This window comes from Phaethon aethereus (genome assembly GCF_964289735.1).
Source record: "Phaethon aethereus genome assembly, chromosome: 8".
NCBI classification, from domain to species: Eukaryota; Metazoa; Chordata; class Aves; order Phaethontiformes; family Phaethontidae; genus Phaethon; species Phaethon aethereus.
This window is the reverse complement of record NC_138584.1, coordinates 5,819,232-5,834,559: the sequence shown is the minus strand read 5'-3', so window position 1 is coordinate 5,834,559 and position 15,328 is coordinate 5,819,232. Positions and strand designations below refer to the sequence as shown.

Here is a 15,328-nt window from a genome sequence, read left to right as displayed (position 1 = left end):
GGTACACAAGTATAACAGCTGTACTATTAGTTTTCCCAGGGATCCAAACATAAGACTTCTTTTGTGCATGCTTTAACACCCTCCATATCCCAGAATTGAGTGTATCCCAGAATCAAGCGTACTAGGATATGCAGGTCCTATACATACATATTCTATTTACATTCAATTAAAATTAAACCCCTGGGAAAAAGCCCGTGTTGGAAACCTTCCACTGATGGGCAATTAAAAGACCACACAACCCATGACTTGAAGTTACTTATATGTGTGCGTGTGTGGAATCAATTTCAGGTATAATTAAGTGAAGTATGGTGTTAATGACGACTCATATTCCCAAGCAGAACCTTCACTATCATTATAGCCAATAAAGATGTTAATCATCCTGCAATAGAAGCCAACAAGTAACTTTCAAAAACTAGTACACAGCCAGACATGCTCTATCTTACACAGTTTTAACACTGAGCCGCCTCTGCCGCAGTGGCAGCGGCGTTCACTACTTCATGACAAGTGCTACAGGAGCAGAAGTCGTGTGTCAGGAAACGCTTAGCTGTGGGTACCATCTGGCAGACTGGTTACCGTGTACTACGGATTATTGTGTCCAATGCAGTCTCTTCAAAGTCATTGCTGTTCTAACCCAATGACTTTGCTGACTAGGTTCAACTGAAAGGTTGCAGATCTGGTCTGTTAAGTTCTTAGTATCACTGTTGCCAGTTAAACAGTATTACTTCAAAATATAAACATTTTAATTTAAAGTAAGAAGAAAAACATATCCCCTTCCCACAGAAAGAGTTCACTTTCAGTCAAACATTTCAACGTTTCCTTCTGTAAATTCATGCTTTAAACTTTTGGGAGTGGGCAGGTTTATATTCCAGTTAAATCAGTAGGCATGAACAGAGAATTCACTCAAGTCACCTTACTTCACTGGCACTGGACTTCTGTTCTTGTCAATAGGGTGCTCTTAAACACCTTCTAGCAAGGCCTCATGCACACTTTGTATTCTTTAAACAGCATGATCAAATACTGAAAAAATACAGTCATATGTCACACTTCAGCCTGGTGGGCAGTATCCGATGTGATTGCTTATTTTCATCCACTGACCAGTATATGATCCACACGGTCTCGTTTCTTCCGCCCAAATTTCATCATCTTCTGCCAGTCTGTTTTGTGATTAGGCTCCTTCCTCAGGCTGAACAACTTCAGTACTTCAGCTGCAATGAAGCTCTACAGAACAGTAAAGGTTCACACAATTATCACATTTGAGCTAAGAAATTAAATGTATGCACAAAGTACATACCCTAAAAACTCACATTATAGAATGCATAACAGCTTTCTGTTTAACCAAGAGACATATGGTATATGCAAGAAAGTTACAGCGAAAATCTCTGAGGCAACATGACACAGGCAGAACAATTATTAAATCCAAAAGTGGGGAAAAAAAAAATTTACACTCACTGCCATAGCAATCTTGAGAACAGAAACTTCCAGTTAGACAGTACAGCAAACAGGAGATTATGACAATTCCTTTTATGCGAGAATATTAAAGAAAAGAAGGGTGGGAGTTTGGTGTCCTTGTCCTGTGCCCCCGCTTTCCCCTGCTACACGTTTTTGAAAGTCTTCTCAACTAACAGAGTGATCTAGATACTATTTCTGTCTTTTCTAGACAGTTAACATGCTGTATCTTCAGCAGGTTAATCAAAATACAGTCAACCCCCTGCTAATTTCAGAAGAAACAGTATAGGTGGAAGTCTTCATTTGTGTCCTGATGAGCTGTATGGAAGGTTCTTTGCTGAGCACTTTCAGGGAGACTTTTTTCCCACCCAAATGTCCAGCCCGGCAAGTTTAACCTAGGTCCAAGTCAGGCTCTAACTTTTTGAGGTCTTGTCCTTTCTTGAGCTCTACCACCAATATGAGGAGACCTCCTCTGGCTTGCCAAATACAACAATGCCCTCACCAGTCAAATTTTGGGTCCCTCTGGGCAACTCCCGCTGTCGTCAGTGAGGTTGGCACAGGTGTGTCTGAGTAAAAAATCCAGCTCATCCCATTTGGCCTGACCCTACTGTTGGATCCATGCCAATATGCCCACACAGAGTTCCACTGAAATGTGCTAAAGCAGCAGTCTGTCAGCATACCAATTTTATAAGACCAAGGTCATCCTGGCACTTCTGCACAGAGGATTAAGGTTTAAAAGCAACCAGTACCAGCCAAAAGGACAAGGAGGCAAACCTACTGAGTAAAAAAAGGACCATTTTGACAAACTCCCTTTCAGGTTTGTAATCTCATTTCTCTTCTCAGCTCATCTCTTCGGATACACCTATCTTTTAACACTCAGGCAAGTGCCAGTACAGTATTTTTCATCACACTTCTCCAGCATGACAAAGGTTTCTTCCTACCTTGATTTCATCCAGGTCATTTGGATCTTTTACTCGGCGAAAGTAAGCAGATGCGATCCTACATGGTTTCATCCAAATAGGCTGATTTAGGTTAGGGTCCTCGGCAAAGATTTCCCCAAAGATCTCTTTTGTTAAATCAAATACCACCTTAGCAAAGAAAGAAGTAGTAGTTAAGGCTTCTGTTGTTTGTGGTAAACATTCAAAGGGCAAGAACAAAATGCCTAAAGACTGTACCTTTTTATAAACCTGCTTGTTTATCGTGTCTGTGTCCTGCTCTTTGAGGGTACTACTAAGATCTGTATGAAGGCTGAAACTTTGAAGATCGTGACCCAGCTCTTTCAGTTTCCAGAGTTCCTCAGCAGCTGCATGCACCATACCTTCCACCTCCACTGCTGTATGAGGGACCGCCAAAGGCTCCTCACATGGCTTTGTTGGCATTTTCTGCGGGTCTACCTTGGGCAGCACTGCTGGTTCCTCAGCTTGCTTTGGCTGGACCTTACGGGAACTCAGGCCATAGTCCTCATCAAACCAGTCTTGATCATCTCCCAGCACACTCAGGAACTCCTGATTGAGCTCTAGCTCTGCCAGTCTCTTGGCAAGCTCTTCCTGACCACTGGCACCAAACACTGGACTCTCCTGTGAATTAAGAGCCACAGAGTAAATATACAAGCAGTGTCACACTGTTGTCTAACTCAATTTACATTTTTAAATGCTCTACTGATGTAACTGCCAATATATGTACAAATACTCAGAAAAATAATAAATAGCCCACAGTAAAATCAGAAATGTTTTGATTCAAATACCTGGAGTTTCTACCACTCCTGATGAATGCTTTCAGAGGGTTCCTACAGAGCTTAAACCACTGTGCATCCTGTCCACTGTCTGTCCTAATGTTTAACTGTTTATGAAAGGCTACGTGGTTAAAAAACTGGTAACGTGACATACAAGTTTTCACTTACCAGCGGTCTCAGATTTAAATTAACAGCCTAAAAGCTTTTAGCAGGTGATGGCTGTTTTACTGACTGAGCGGTGCTCACACTGATGAAATGGGCTGAAGCTTTCTGTGGTGAAATTATATTGCGATCAATGGCAAAGCAGACAGGTTTACTAGGATCTTCAGCAGAAACACCAAGTCCTGTACCTCTATCATTAATGGTTGTTCTGAGGAAACCTGAACTTCCACTACTCACGATATATTAGTTCAGTGGATAGAGCAGTCTGACACCTTAATGGCGTCCACAGCAACTAATTATGTTTGAGGATGATTATTTCATATCAAGAATAGACAGGCATAAGTTTACAGTCTATTTTGTTTTGTCATTTTTTTTTAGAATAAAAACTGAGGGTAAGGGTTAAATACAAATGGAACACATAAGCAGAATGCAACCTAAATGAAGTACTTTTCAGTTTCATGTGTCTTTTAGCCTGTAGTGCTACCAAAATGAGCCATGAACTGGGATACACAAGAACACACATGTAAGACATACATACACAGGCAATCTCCACATCACCAAATAGACTACTTGGGAGAAAAAACTGGTGCCACACAGCATTCCTCAGATTCAATCATCATCAGTCAAAGGAACAATCAACTCTTAAAAATTAATGCAAGATGTCTGTTACTCACTGGTCTGGGACACATATCTGGAGAGGAAAGTTCTTCTCTTTCATCTTCCAAATCAGAACTTAGAAAAAAATTATTCAGTCCATCGGGAATCTGCTGGGATGGGGTACCAGATTCCTCCTTCACATCACAGAGCTCCTGGTTGCTGAGCTGGATTTTCTCATTCCTAACTTTCCTTATTTGCTGTAACTGATTGACTGTGTCTTTCACAAAATCTCTAAGGAGACTGTCTGTCAGCAAACTGACCTGTTCCAGTTGGTCTTTTGACTTTCCTTCCTCTTTAAGTGGTAGTCTAAGCTGGGCTTCTAACTGGTTCTTTTCTTTTGTCAGCAAATCCAAAAGTGGAGTTGCAGGCTTCTCCACAGCTCCGGGAGAGAGATCATCTAACTTTTCAGCACATTCTTCCCCCAATGTCTTCTGCCTCTCCAGTTTTTCAGAAAGAAAATCCGAGATGTCATCCAACTGAACAGTGGAAATCTCATCCACAACACCAGAACTGAGAGGAGCAAGGCTGGCTTCCTGTTTTACAGCATGCTTCAGATAATCCACCACTGATTGTTCTTGGGCAAGTGACTCAGTAGCTACAGAGATCTCCTTTATGCTGGTTGCTTTAGAAGACAACTCCTCATCAACCCTTTCCTCTGCTGAGGCTTCTGAAACAGCTGTGTCTGCAGGAGCTTTATCCTGGGAATAGTTCTCTGTTGCATCTCTGCTCTGGCTTTCATCCTCTTTGGCAGGTTTGGAACCTCCTCTGTCAGCTTGGTATTGCTTCTCCAGTCTATCATCGAAGAATGAGTCTTCATCCTTATTTGTGTCTAAATGGCTATCAATACTTTCTGTAATGTGAGAGATTTTTTGGGGAGGAGCAAAAATACCATGCTTTTCTTTGCAAGCAAAATATTTAATACCATCGTAAGTTCCATTATTGTTCCCTTCAGGTTTATCCAACTCCACGCCAGCCCAAAACCCTTTGGCAAACTTAGTCAGGCCTTTGAATCGCAATGTTCCAGGTTGGACTTTACTCACAAGTACTCTATCACCAATGTTGAAATTTGGCAAACTATCTGTTTCTTCTGCGACTGAAACAGAGGCCCACAGCGGTGATTCGGCAGGGGTCTGTTCTTGCTCCACATCTCTGCGTTCAGTATTTTTTATAAGTTCTGTTGGGGACTTAAGTTCTAATAACCTCTCCGAATGCATGCTGCCAGAGAGAGAGAAAGACCTGTCACTGAGGTATTCACTGATTTCGCCATCACTGCCAAGGCTGGTGGATCTGCTTCTGCTGGTCTGTGTGTGCTGTGACCGCTCTGTCAGTGACTGGGCATCCCCGATAGGAGAGAGAAGAGATGCTTCAAAGTCATCTTTGTAACATTCCCCAGGAAGTGTTTCTTCAACTGATGCTTGTTTTCTGGAAGAGGATCCTTCAAAGTCTTCAAGGTACGATGGATCCTTTTGACTAAAGAGCTGTTCTGAAAGCAAATAACCTTTTTCCTCTGCCGATTTTCTCAGTTTGCGAGAAGACTCTTCTACATTTGGGCCAGTTACAGCATCTTTATCTACTAGTTTCTGTTCTAAGATTTCTTCCATACCATGAAGACTTTCCACAGCCAAACCAAAGAGCTTTTTCTGAGAATGTTCATTTTCGAAAGGGAGGACTTTCTTTGGAAGGATGTCCAGTGAGCTCTCCTGTCCTTTACCTAATGTCAACATGACATCAGAACTCTCCAAAGGCTTAACATGAGAACCTTCAATCTCATATTCCTCAGACTTTATGTATTCCAAGTCTTCCTGTATCTCAGATTTATGACTTAAGGCAGCCTCAGCATTGGATGCATTTACCACATTGTTCATTGACCCATGGGATATCCTGCTAACGTCTTTCATGTTTTTGAGAAGAGATGATGAGGGTACATTATCTAAGGAATCACCAGATCCTGCTCTGGAACTCCTTGGTGACATTAAAACCGAGGAAGATGTTCCAGAAGGTTCTTCTGCATGAACATCTGTCACAGACAACTTCTTGGTGTTCACAGACACAGATCTCTCAGTTCCTGATGACACAACATCTTGAAGGAAAATAAAACGTGAATTACAGCAGATTGTAAAGCCTGAATTGTTTTATTGAAAATTGCAACCATAGGCAACAAAATTAACATCAAGGTTTCTAAGCTAAAATACAACTGGTGCCTTGGAAACATATTTCTAGCTGCCCTATGAACATGAGGAACACTCTTTCAGTTCCAGGGTTCTAACGTTTTCTTTCTGATTCTGTTCCTTCTATCAGTATTTCATAATGCCATACAACACTAAACCCAAGGTAAGGGCTCAGTTCTTTGTTTGCAAGCTGCAAAACCAATCAAGATTAGAACGATAGATAACAATTAGATAATGACTGACAGTAAAACATTGAAAAGTATCTCAAAAAAACCCTATTCCTAAAGCCTTCATTATTTTTGGTTTCCTTACTTTCCTGAAGTGATAAAGGGACAGGAAACAAAAGAAGGGAAAAAGATTGTCGTGTAATTACGTTTTCACAGAAACGTCAGCAAGAGTAAAACTAAATAGTGAATATACAGGAAACAGCAAAAGCAGGAGCCTGCTAAATAAAAATAGTAAAAAATATAGTTTGATCATAATGGTTTTATGAAGTCTGCATGCTCTCTTAAAAGCTCTTCTTGAATCAAGAAGAAAAAGATTAAAGCAGTTTAAAACAGTCAGTCTTCAAGTTCTTAATGTGTAGTACCAATTCTGCCAGTCACATACCTGCATGTTCTGAAATGCATTCCAAAGATGCTCTGGATCGCTCCGATTCAGCCAGTGATTTCCAGTTTTTAGCTGTCTCGGGCCTAAAGTTGAAAAATCAAATTGCATGAATCACGGTTACACCAGAGTGTTGTTTTGTTTTGTTTTTAATAGATAAAAATGGAAATACAGGCATCTATAATTATAATACCACACCAATGATAACATAAACAGTTTGGTTTGTCAGCGTAGTGTGACCTTAGCAAATAGGAATGGGGACAGAAAGGAGAGTTTGGTGAATCCTGGAAAGTAATTTTCTAGAAGAGTAATCAAACCAACCTTTTTTGCAGCCAAAAAAGAGAAAAAGAGAATAACTTTTTTTTTTTTTTACTTGAATGCACTAAAATTGCACCATCTGCTGGAGAAAATGAAACACTTAAAATACAGTAGGACGTGTAGAAGTCAGTTGAATTCTCTACCTTTTGAAACCTAAGATCTAAATCACGTTTAAGTTGCAAAGATGAATGGTTTGCCTCACACAGTGCAGTAGGCATAATGGGTGTCCAAAATGGGAAAAAAATTTGGGTCAGTAATCCATACAACTATTTGGCAGATTCTTGCACAATTGGAAATTATTGCTCAGAAAGAACTTGAAAATAGGATCTGAAAGACTGTGCAGGACAAAAGCGAGATGCATATGATTACAGGGACAGTACATCTTAGCCAGTTTGGGTCCAATGAGACCAGCAAATAGGTCACAACAGGATACTGCCACTGTCCAGTGCTTTGAGGAAGAACAGTTACCAGCTTTCCTTGCACTAATGGTTTCTGCTGAAACAACATTCACCACAGTTTCAGAATAATCTCAGAAAGAAGAAATCCCAGTTACCTATGGAGTGGTGGTGCCTTGATCTTAGGTTTTTCAGCAGCAGCTGAGGATGGCGTTTTAATCTGAGGTTTGGCTGTAGGTGATGCCTCCAGGTCTTGGCTCAGCTCTGCTTCTGTCTTCTTGATAAACTCATCATATGACTGCACATGGAAAACAGTTACAGCTGTTAGTCTACTAAACCATAACTACAATACAGCAATCAAAACCTATTAAATGAATAAAGGATACAGTCTGTTTCTCTGTAAAAGCAATCTATTCAACTTCCTAAGGCTCTACAGTTGTGAATTCTAAAAATTGTAATACTTCACTTTCACAAACAAATTACGTGCGCATCACTCTTTAATCCAAGCTAGGACGCTACCATGTATAAACATACATAAGCCCCCTGAACACTGCTAGTAACCCATTAAAGATACACATTTTAAAAGGGAAGGACACTTTTGCCTCAAGGCTCTGGTTCATTATTGAAAACAGTTAAATAGCCAGAACACAGTCATACTTCTATCACAATAATGTGTGTGTCTCAGCTGTTGATACAATATTCTGCCAACACCACCCATACTGTAATGATTTACCCAAGGCTATCAATGTTTTACTTTGCCCTTCTTCCTACTTTTCCTAACCTCCAGTTGTTTGATCAAACTGGCTTCCTGGGCCTTCAGTCTCTCCTTTTGTCTCTTTTTCTGTTCCTTTTTCAGCTGGTAAACCACAGACTTCCTTTTCCGTAGTTCATCCTTCAGAGCCCTGATCCGTCCTTCAATGTCACTTTGATCAGATGTGGTTTCTGAAAAAGTTTAATTTTAGGCTTTGTAAGCTTGCACCTCACAAAACAGTTCTACACAAAGCAATAAACAGTCATTTAAGTAAATACAAAATACAGTCCAAGCAAAATATCAAAGAATTGAACGTCAACTTGTTAATCTTAACAAAATAGGACTCTCAAAGTAGGATCTCGGATTCACAACACTACTATATAACATACGGAAAAGTGTTGCATCTTATTAATTTAGAAGATATAGGCGCTGACACATAGAATAACTCGTTACTAAACTTGTTCACATCAACCACACATTTATGCTCCTACCTCATTACCTGGTTACCATGCCAGCTGTTGCAGAAATTAATTTTTTTCTGACATATTTAAAAATATGGCAACTCAAAGATGCATACCAAAAATGTATCTGAAATATTTGTTTACAATCACAATATACAGTTTCAAGCTACAGGGTACACTTCCTGGATGAGAATTTCACTTGGAACAGTGGACTCCAAAAAAAGGTTTAGGTTTCTGCTCAGTTTAGATTTTCTGCCACCTAGACTAAATACATCTATGAAATGGAGAGCTGACTGGTCAATAGTTGGAATAAAAGTCAATTTGAACAATGCCTCAGGATGACAATTTATTCAGGGTGAATGGGGGTAGTGTTGAGCTTAGACATGTGGTGGACTACTCAGTAATAGCTTATACAAAGCTACTTGGCGTATCTTTGCTCCAAGTTCAATGTTACAGACCCTCCTATGATGCCATTATTGACTGTAGCTATTTACCACCTGAACCATTTTTTCTTAAGCATAATCATTTATGCTTAGTAATTTTAGTAAGATCTCCTCCATTCCTCTCCATCCCCAGAACTCCCTGCAACCTGGTCTTCCGGTCCTTCTGATGACATTTTACCTCTTTTCTCTTGGGACACTGTCCCCAGATACTTAGATCCATTTTCTGCATGATAACCCCATTCTACCAGTAACTCTGCTACTTTCATTATTTCTGCTGTAACCACCTCTTAGTCTCTCAGACTTTATAGCGAGACTGCCTCAGTGTCTTATTACTCACTCTTTTCTGACCACCTGATTACATCCTCTTGTTTCTTGTTTTAAATGTCCCCAGATTGGTGCTGCCACAATTAAGTATCAAAAACTCTTCAAAATATTTATCTGACATAGTCTTACTGGAGCACCTCCCTGCAGCTGACGTCCCCCTTCCTCTTCTATAGCAGAAGCTGTAGCTCCTAAGAGAAGAATCTTGGGTGGTTTGCTTTTCTAATGCTTGATATTACCTATGATGTTTTCTGGACCAAAAGGCTTGGATGCTCGTCAATGCCAACTGCTTTACTGAACATCCTAGCAAGTAAGTCACCAGTATTATTTGGTCAGCTAGCAGGAACAGCTGGACATTTTGCTAATCAATCTCATTTCTCAAGAAAACAAACCACCATAATGAAGGATTTCACCATTGACAACAGCCAGTAAATACAATCAAACTACTGTATTCTTTTTCCATTAACAACTGTTGTTAACTATTTAGAGAATTTAAAAAAACAACAACACAAAGAGAATGGAATCACACTTGCTAATCAGGAGTACTTTATGATGCGACTGTAATTAACAACTCCTCCCGAGTAGTAAGTGACCACTATGTAATTATAGCTTTTCTTGATCAACTCATAAGGGAAAGATCCCCACATGCTTTCATCTTTGACGATCTTGTCTACGCGTGCATTGGACTGACATAGCAATGACTTCATTACTACTCAGCAGCTTGGAAGATTTGTCCCTTTACAATGGAATGGTGTATTGTGAAACCAGCACCATCCCGATCGACTTCCCACCTCTTATACCTTCCTTCAGCATTTGAAATCAAAGATTGCAAATAATTTATTTTAAGAAAAGCTTATGTTCGATCACTGTTGCCTGCTCTACTTTTCATAATGGCTTCCTTATCTGGTTTCTCATTCAGAACTTGAAAATAACTTCAAGTTGCTGAATGCTTCACTGTGTTGCAAACTGCTCTCCAGACACAATCCTAATACAAATTGACCAGTGCAAATATCTAGGTGTTGGGTATTCATTTCTCTACCCAGCAGAACAGCTGCCTCAAAATGACTGTGTTTCTATTGCACTTAGATACATATTAACAAAAAAAAAACCCACCACACCAAACCCCAACACAAAAGATTAGGCTTGCTACCTCAAGCACCACAAAGACTGGATATGTACACACACCAGTAAGTTACCCGTCAATCACAAGCAACAGTCAGCACATAAAACAGAACCACCTAGTTCTTTTTCTACTAAAGACTTACTGATCATTTAGGAAATTAAAAAAAACAAACAACAAACCAACCAAACATTAGCAAATGAGACAGAATTTTCCTAAGTATTTTATAATGCTGTATTCAACTGCACTGTGGAATACAAGACATTTTAGAGACTAAAAGCACAGAAAGGTTCAAAGCAGATTTCACCGCTTAACAGAACTGATGATGGTGACCCACTGAATGGTGGCTCAGGAAGTCCTGCAATCCACATGACTAACAGACTGTGAGAGCACAGCAAGGAAAGGACTGCTCTGTACCAGTACACTTCTAATATTCTCTTCCTCAGCATTGACCCGTAGCCAACTTGGATAGTGGATTAAAAGACTTCTAATAAAGAATCCATATAGTAAATCCCGTATTTTATAGCTCAAAACACAATCTTAGGCCCTATTTTTCTGCACACAGTTCAAACTCCCCTTCTAAAAATAAAATCCTACGTCCTGAAGCATCAGTTTGTGCTGCATATGCCAGTCCAGGTCCAACGGGCTCACTCATACTGCCATGATAACAGAGTTACACTGTTCTGGAGCCAGGTTGTGTTCTGAAGGAGGACGATCAAATTTGTATGCTGCTGAACCACGTTCTGCTTTCTTAAAATACGAGGGCTGGAGAAGTGTCACCTGTTAAAAGCACAGCTAACCTTGGCATTTTTAAATTCTAGGACCACCTTAACTATTGATCTTTATCTTCTTCACACGTTTGCAGGAATCTGCATAGCCTTCTAAAAGAAGAGATAATAGGTCTTCTTACTCTAAGATCTTCTTAAGCTGAAGTGATCAAATTACATCCCAGGAAAACATGCCCACAGAACCCCAAACCTTGGAAATCTCCAGGAATTTCTGCCTGCCTCCCCACAGCTATGTCTGTATTTCAAGTTTACTTGTTAAAAAGAAAAGCTCTGAAAAAGCAATTTAATCCCAAGCAGATATTACACTTACCTGACTGTGTCATAGATAAAGATTCATCAGACCAGTTGTGAGATACCTGATGAGACTTCACAGGTGAACGTAGCTGTCCTCCAGTTCTGTGGCTGCCTTTGCTGGAATCTTGCTTTGATACAGATATGCTGCTTTTGGGAGAAGACTATGGGAGAAGAAAAGGACAAGTAAGTAATTGCTTGTAAAGCTCAGTTTGAAAGTAGGAGATCATTGTCATCAGAAGCCAGTTACAAGGAAAGAACAGCATGACTAGAGAACCTCTCATAAGCAGTGGTACCTACCCAGCTATGTTAAGAAGAATTTAATCTTAGTTTGCTAGGCAATAAAACAAAAACACCAAGAGCAGCAATAGCTGACTGCTTACTTTGAGCCTAGATTTCAGTAAATCTGCTTAGAATACTCTATTACCACTTAAGTGAACTGACATGGTTATGATGCATAGGTGTTCAATACAGTTTATGTAATCTCACTTGGTAACAACTACAGCCATAGGAACTCCTAGTAAACATATCTGTGAAATTAAAAGGACCATTTCATGTAAAGGGTGCAAAATGACATTCTATATCAGTAAAACAAAGCCCTACTACGCTGAGGCCGGGCAAAAAAATTCTAAGAGCAAATATTTTTCCAAAATGCTGCTTACATTATTACTGTTTGTGATTATTATTGTCACAGAATCAACAGTATACCAGAAACCCTTCACACACCTTGAACATGACCTCTGGTACCTATCAGACGTTCTACCTCACTAGCTTCTCAGCAGCTTTCCAAGAAAGTATTTGTAATAAGTCTAGAGGAGCAGCTCTTTTACCCCCCAGACACTGTTTCATTGAGCAATGAAACATTTTCTGTTTCATTGAGCAAAGGGTAAAGTTATCAGGATGAAACTTATCAAAATTATCAACCAAGTAGAAATAACAGTTGGACCAGAACAATAAACCAGAATTAGTTAGCAAGCAGACATAATCTGAAAGCCAAAGGATTGTGCATGAGTTTACAGCTCTGCTTCTTCATCCTATAGCTATACTTTGGGAGACATTACTTGCAAATAAAGCAAAGCAGAAAAACAGAGCATAGCTCCCTTGGCCTCCAAGAATTTATACAATGGTAACAAGCTAGCCTACAGCTAATTCACACTGGTAAACTGGGTCAGTGTTCCACCACTTAATACTGCATACCTACGTGACATATGCAAAACATTTTGCAAGACTACACAGAAGTTTAAAAATATCTGAACTCTGTGATGAAGCAATTTTTCCTCAAGACTTCAAAGAACGTATCTGATCACAACGTTTATTCACAGTAATGTAAAATGGTATTGCAAACACAGAAAATAGCTTACTCTCTGCTTTGACAACTCGGATGTCTATATTTACAACTTCTCTGATAGCCTTTTACAAGTGTAAGAATACATATAGCATAAAAAGCTCACTCACCAGTTTGCCAGGTGAGGTAGAGGACTTGAACTCTTCAGAATAAATCATTTCTTCATTAGTTGTACTCTGATCTGGGCTTTCTGGCTGTCCATGGCCCATAGTTTCTGATGGGACAGACTCGGCAGCTACACTGCCAAGATCTTCTGGGATAGAACTTTCACTGTTCAGATGAGAGCAAGAAGGCACTGGAGACTCTTCTTCACTAGCCGTTTCTGAGATGCAATAATGAGAGGAAAAAAAACAAAGCACGTAAGAACTTGCACTAATTTATGTGCCTTCAGAGATACTGCTGCCTGCATATAAAGTAGTAACTGCTACCAATACATGTCAAATTGATAAGTGTTATTTCACTCACCTAGACACACAGGGTGGAATATTTAGCAAGAACAAGTGTGTTTACTAGAGAACTACAATTTAGGATTGCCAAACGTTCTTAGTGATCCCTGAATATCTAAAATAAAGAGATTTTCAGGACATTTTAACATTTTTCCAAACAACACACTCCAAAAAGATTATTAGGGAAACTTGTCCTTCCAGTTGACCATGCCCCAGCAAGAGTCACTATTAGTCTGAAGAAGTCATGGAGGAGCATATAATCTGCAAGCCAGATCTTGAATTTAGAATTGATTGCTTCCTTTACAGTAGCTGCAGAAAACATTTTAATGTTATGATTTCATCATGAGTCTCTCAACTGCCAACAAGTAAAATAATAAGTTGGGTTTTCAATATTCCTGTTTACTGAATTCCGCAGGAGTCACAGCATTACTGAAGCAGCCACGGAGAACTATTCAATATTTGAGCAAAGGCTGGGGAGACGAACAACTTCTGAAGCAGGGCCGTGCTCCAATGCCTACTGGTAGATACAATTAATAGAAAGCAAGTGTATTTTCTCATCTATTGATGAGAATTCAGCATTCATGCTGAATTTTTGTTCACTGGAACTTACTGACTCATACACATATCATCTTTAAAATGTCTTATAATGCCTAAAATCCACATGACTCTTTTCAGGAACAAGCGTAATAGGACATAATTCTGAGTTCCCTTTGCACATTCAAAGAACATGCTGCCTGCTGCTTTCAGCACAGTGAGGAAAAAAAAAAGGAAAATTGATTATTTCTAGAACAATCCCTAAAGTTTCATTATTTTCTCCCACTGCAATCCAGTTCTCTGTGCTTCATGCTGACAGCATGGTCCACTTCAGACAGAACAGTAAAGCTGTCGCTCCCAGAATTTGGGAAAACTTATTTTTCCTCACAATATCATCATTTATACTAATTACATCCCAGCACACTTTAGCACAGTTGCAGAATTCAAAGAGTTATGCTGCTTTAACAACAGAGGGAGAAAAAAATGCTTTCAATTTTTTGAAAATGCAGACAGGGGGAAAGCAGTCCCTGATAAGAGCCAGCCTCACCAATAGTAGTAGTAGTAGTAATACTAATAATAGTTCAAAAGATCAGCAAAAGATTATGCAGTATTTTTGACGAGACAGAAGTATAATTGAAATCGTATGTGGGAATATCTGATGGGCCTATGCTGCACTGCTCACTTGAGAAGATATATAGCAAAGGAGGAATACACATATAACTAAGGTGTAAAAAAGGACTAAAAGAACAGGGCAACAGAAGACAGTAAGGCATGCAGAAATCGAGATTTTAAGAGAACCACCACCACCACCAAAACCTCAAAAAAGAAAGCAAGCACAAACCTAAGGAACCATTGTATCAAATTATGTTTTAACCCTTGCCATTTGCATCAGTTCCCCCCTAAGTCTTCTTACCTTTGGGCTCAGTTCTCTGATCCCCCAGGTCTTTCTTGGCTATTTTGGTTTTCAGCAGCTCTTTGTCCCAGGCAGCTAGAGCCTGCTTTTCTATTCGCCGTATTTCTGCTTCCTCTGCATCCAGGCGGCGTTTCCACTCCAACAATTCTTCAGCGTGTTGTCGACGCTGCATCAGCTTCTGTTCTCGCTTAGTTAGGAACCTGATAGACAGAGCAGAAGACAATGGGAAAACAGCCAACCACACTCAAAGGTCCTGATACCCCGATGCTCTATTGCTGCAATGCCCAGAATTTTAGCTGTTCAAATTGTTTTCTAGGATAATATCCACACTACCTACTATCTCCTAGACTTCTGATGTGCTGCTGAAAAAAAAAAAGCCACAAATGGATGAGTTTTTTCTTTTCTTTGCAGTAAGTAATGTCTACAACATA

The 15,328-nt window shown here is 39.7% G+C and overlaps 1 protein-coding gene across 1 annotated transcript in view; it reads right to left on the bottom strand.

Annotated features, from left to right (window-relative positions):
* Positions 1-15,328, bottom strand: part of CEP350 (centrosomal protein 350) — a gene marked incomplete at its 3' end in the record, with an annotated part of 63,796 nt that overhangs the window by 5,396 nt on the left and 43,072 nt on the right. The window contains exons 28-37 of the mRNA XM_082003178.1: positions 14,898-15,097; positions 13,115-13,326; positions 11,679-11,823; positions 8,266-8,426; positions 7,643-7,782; positions 6,775-6,857; positions 4,015-6,077; positions 2,622-3,023; positions 2,388-2,534; positions 1,096-1,218 (exon numbers count right to left, since the gene is read on the bottom strand). Coding sequence (XP_081859304.1) covers positions 1,096-1,218; positions 2,388-2,534; positions 2,622-3,023; positions 4,015-6,077; positions 6,775-6,857; positions 7,643-7,782; positions 8,266-8,426; positions 11,679-11,823; positions 13,115-13,326; positions 14,898-15,097 — 3,676 coding nt within the window. The remainder of the gene's footprint in view (positions 1-1,095; positions 1,219-2,387; positions 2,535-2,621; positions 3,024-4,014; positions 6,078-6,774; positions 6,858-7,642; positions 7,783-8,265; positions 8,427-11,678; positions 11,824-13,114; positions 13,327-14,897; positions 15,098-15,328) is intronic.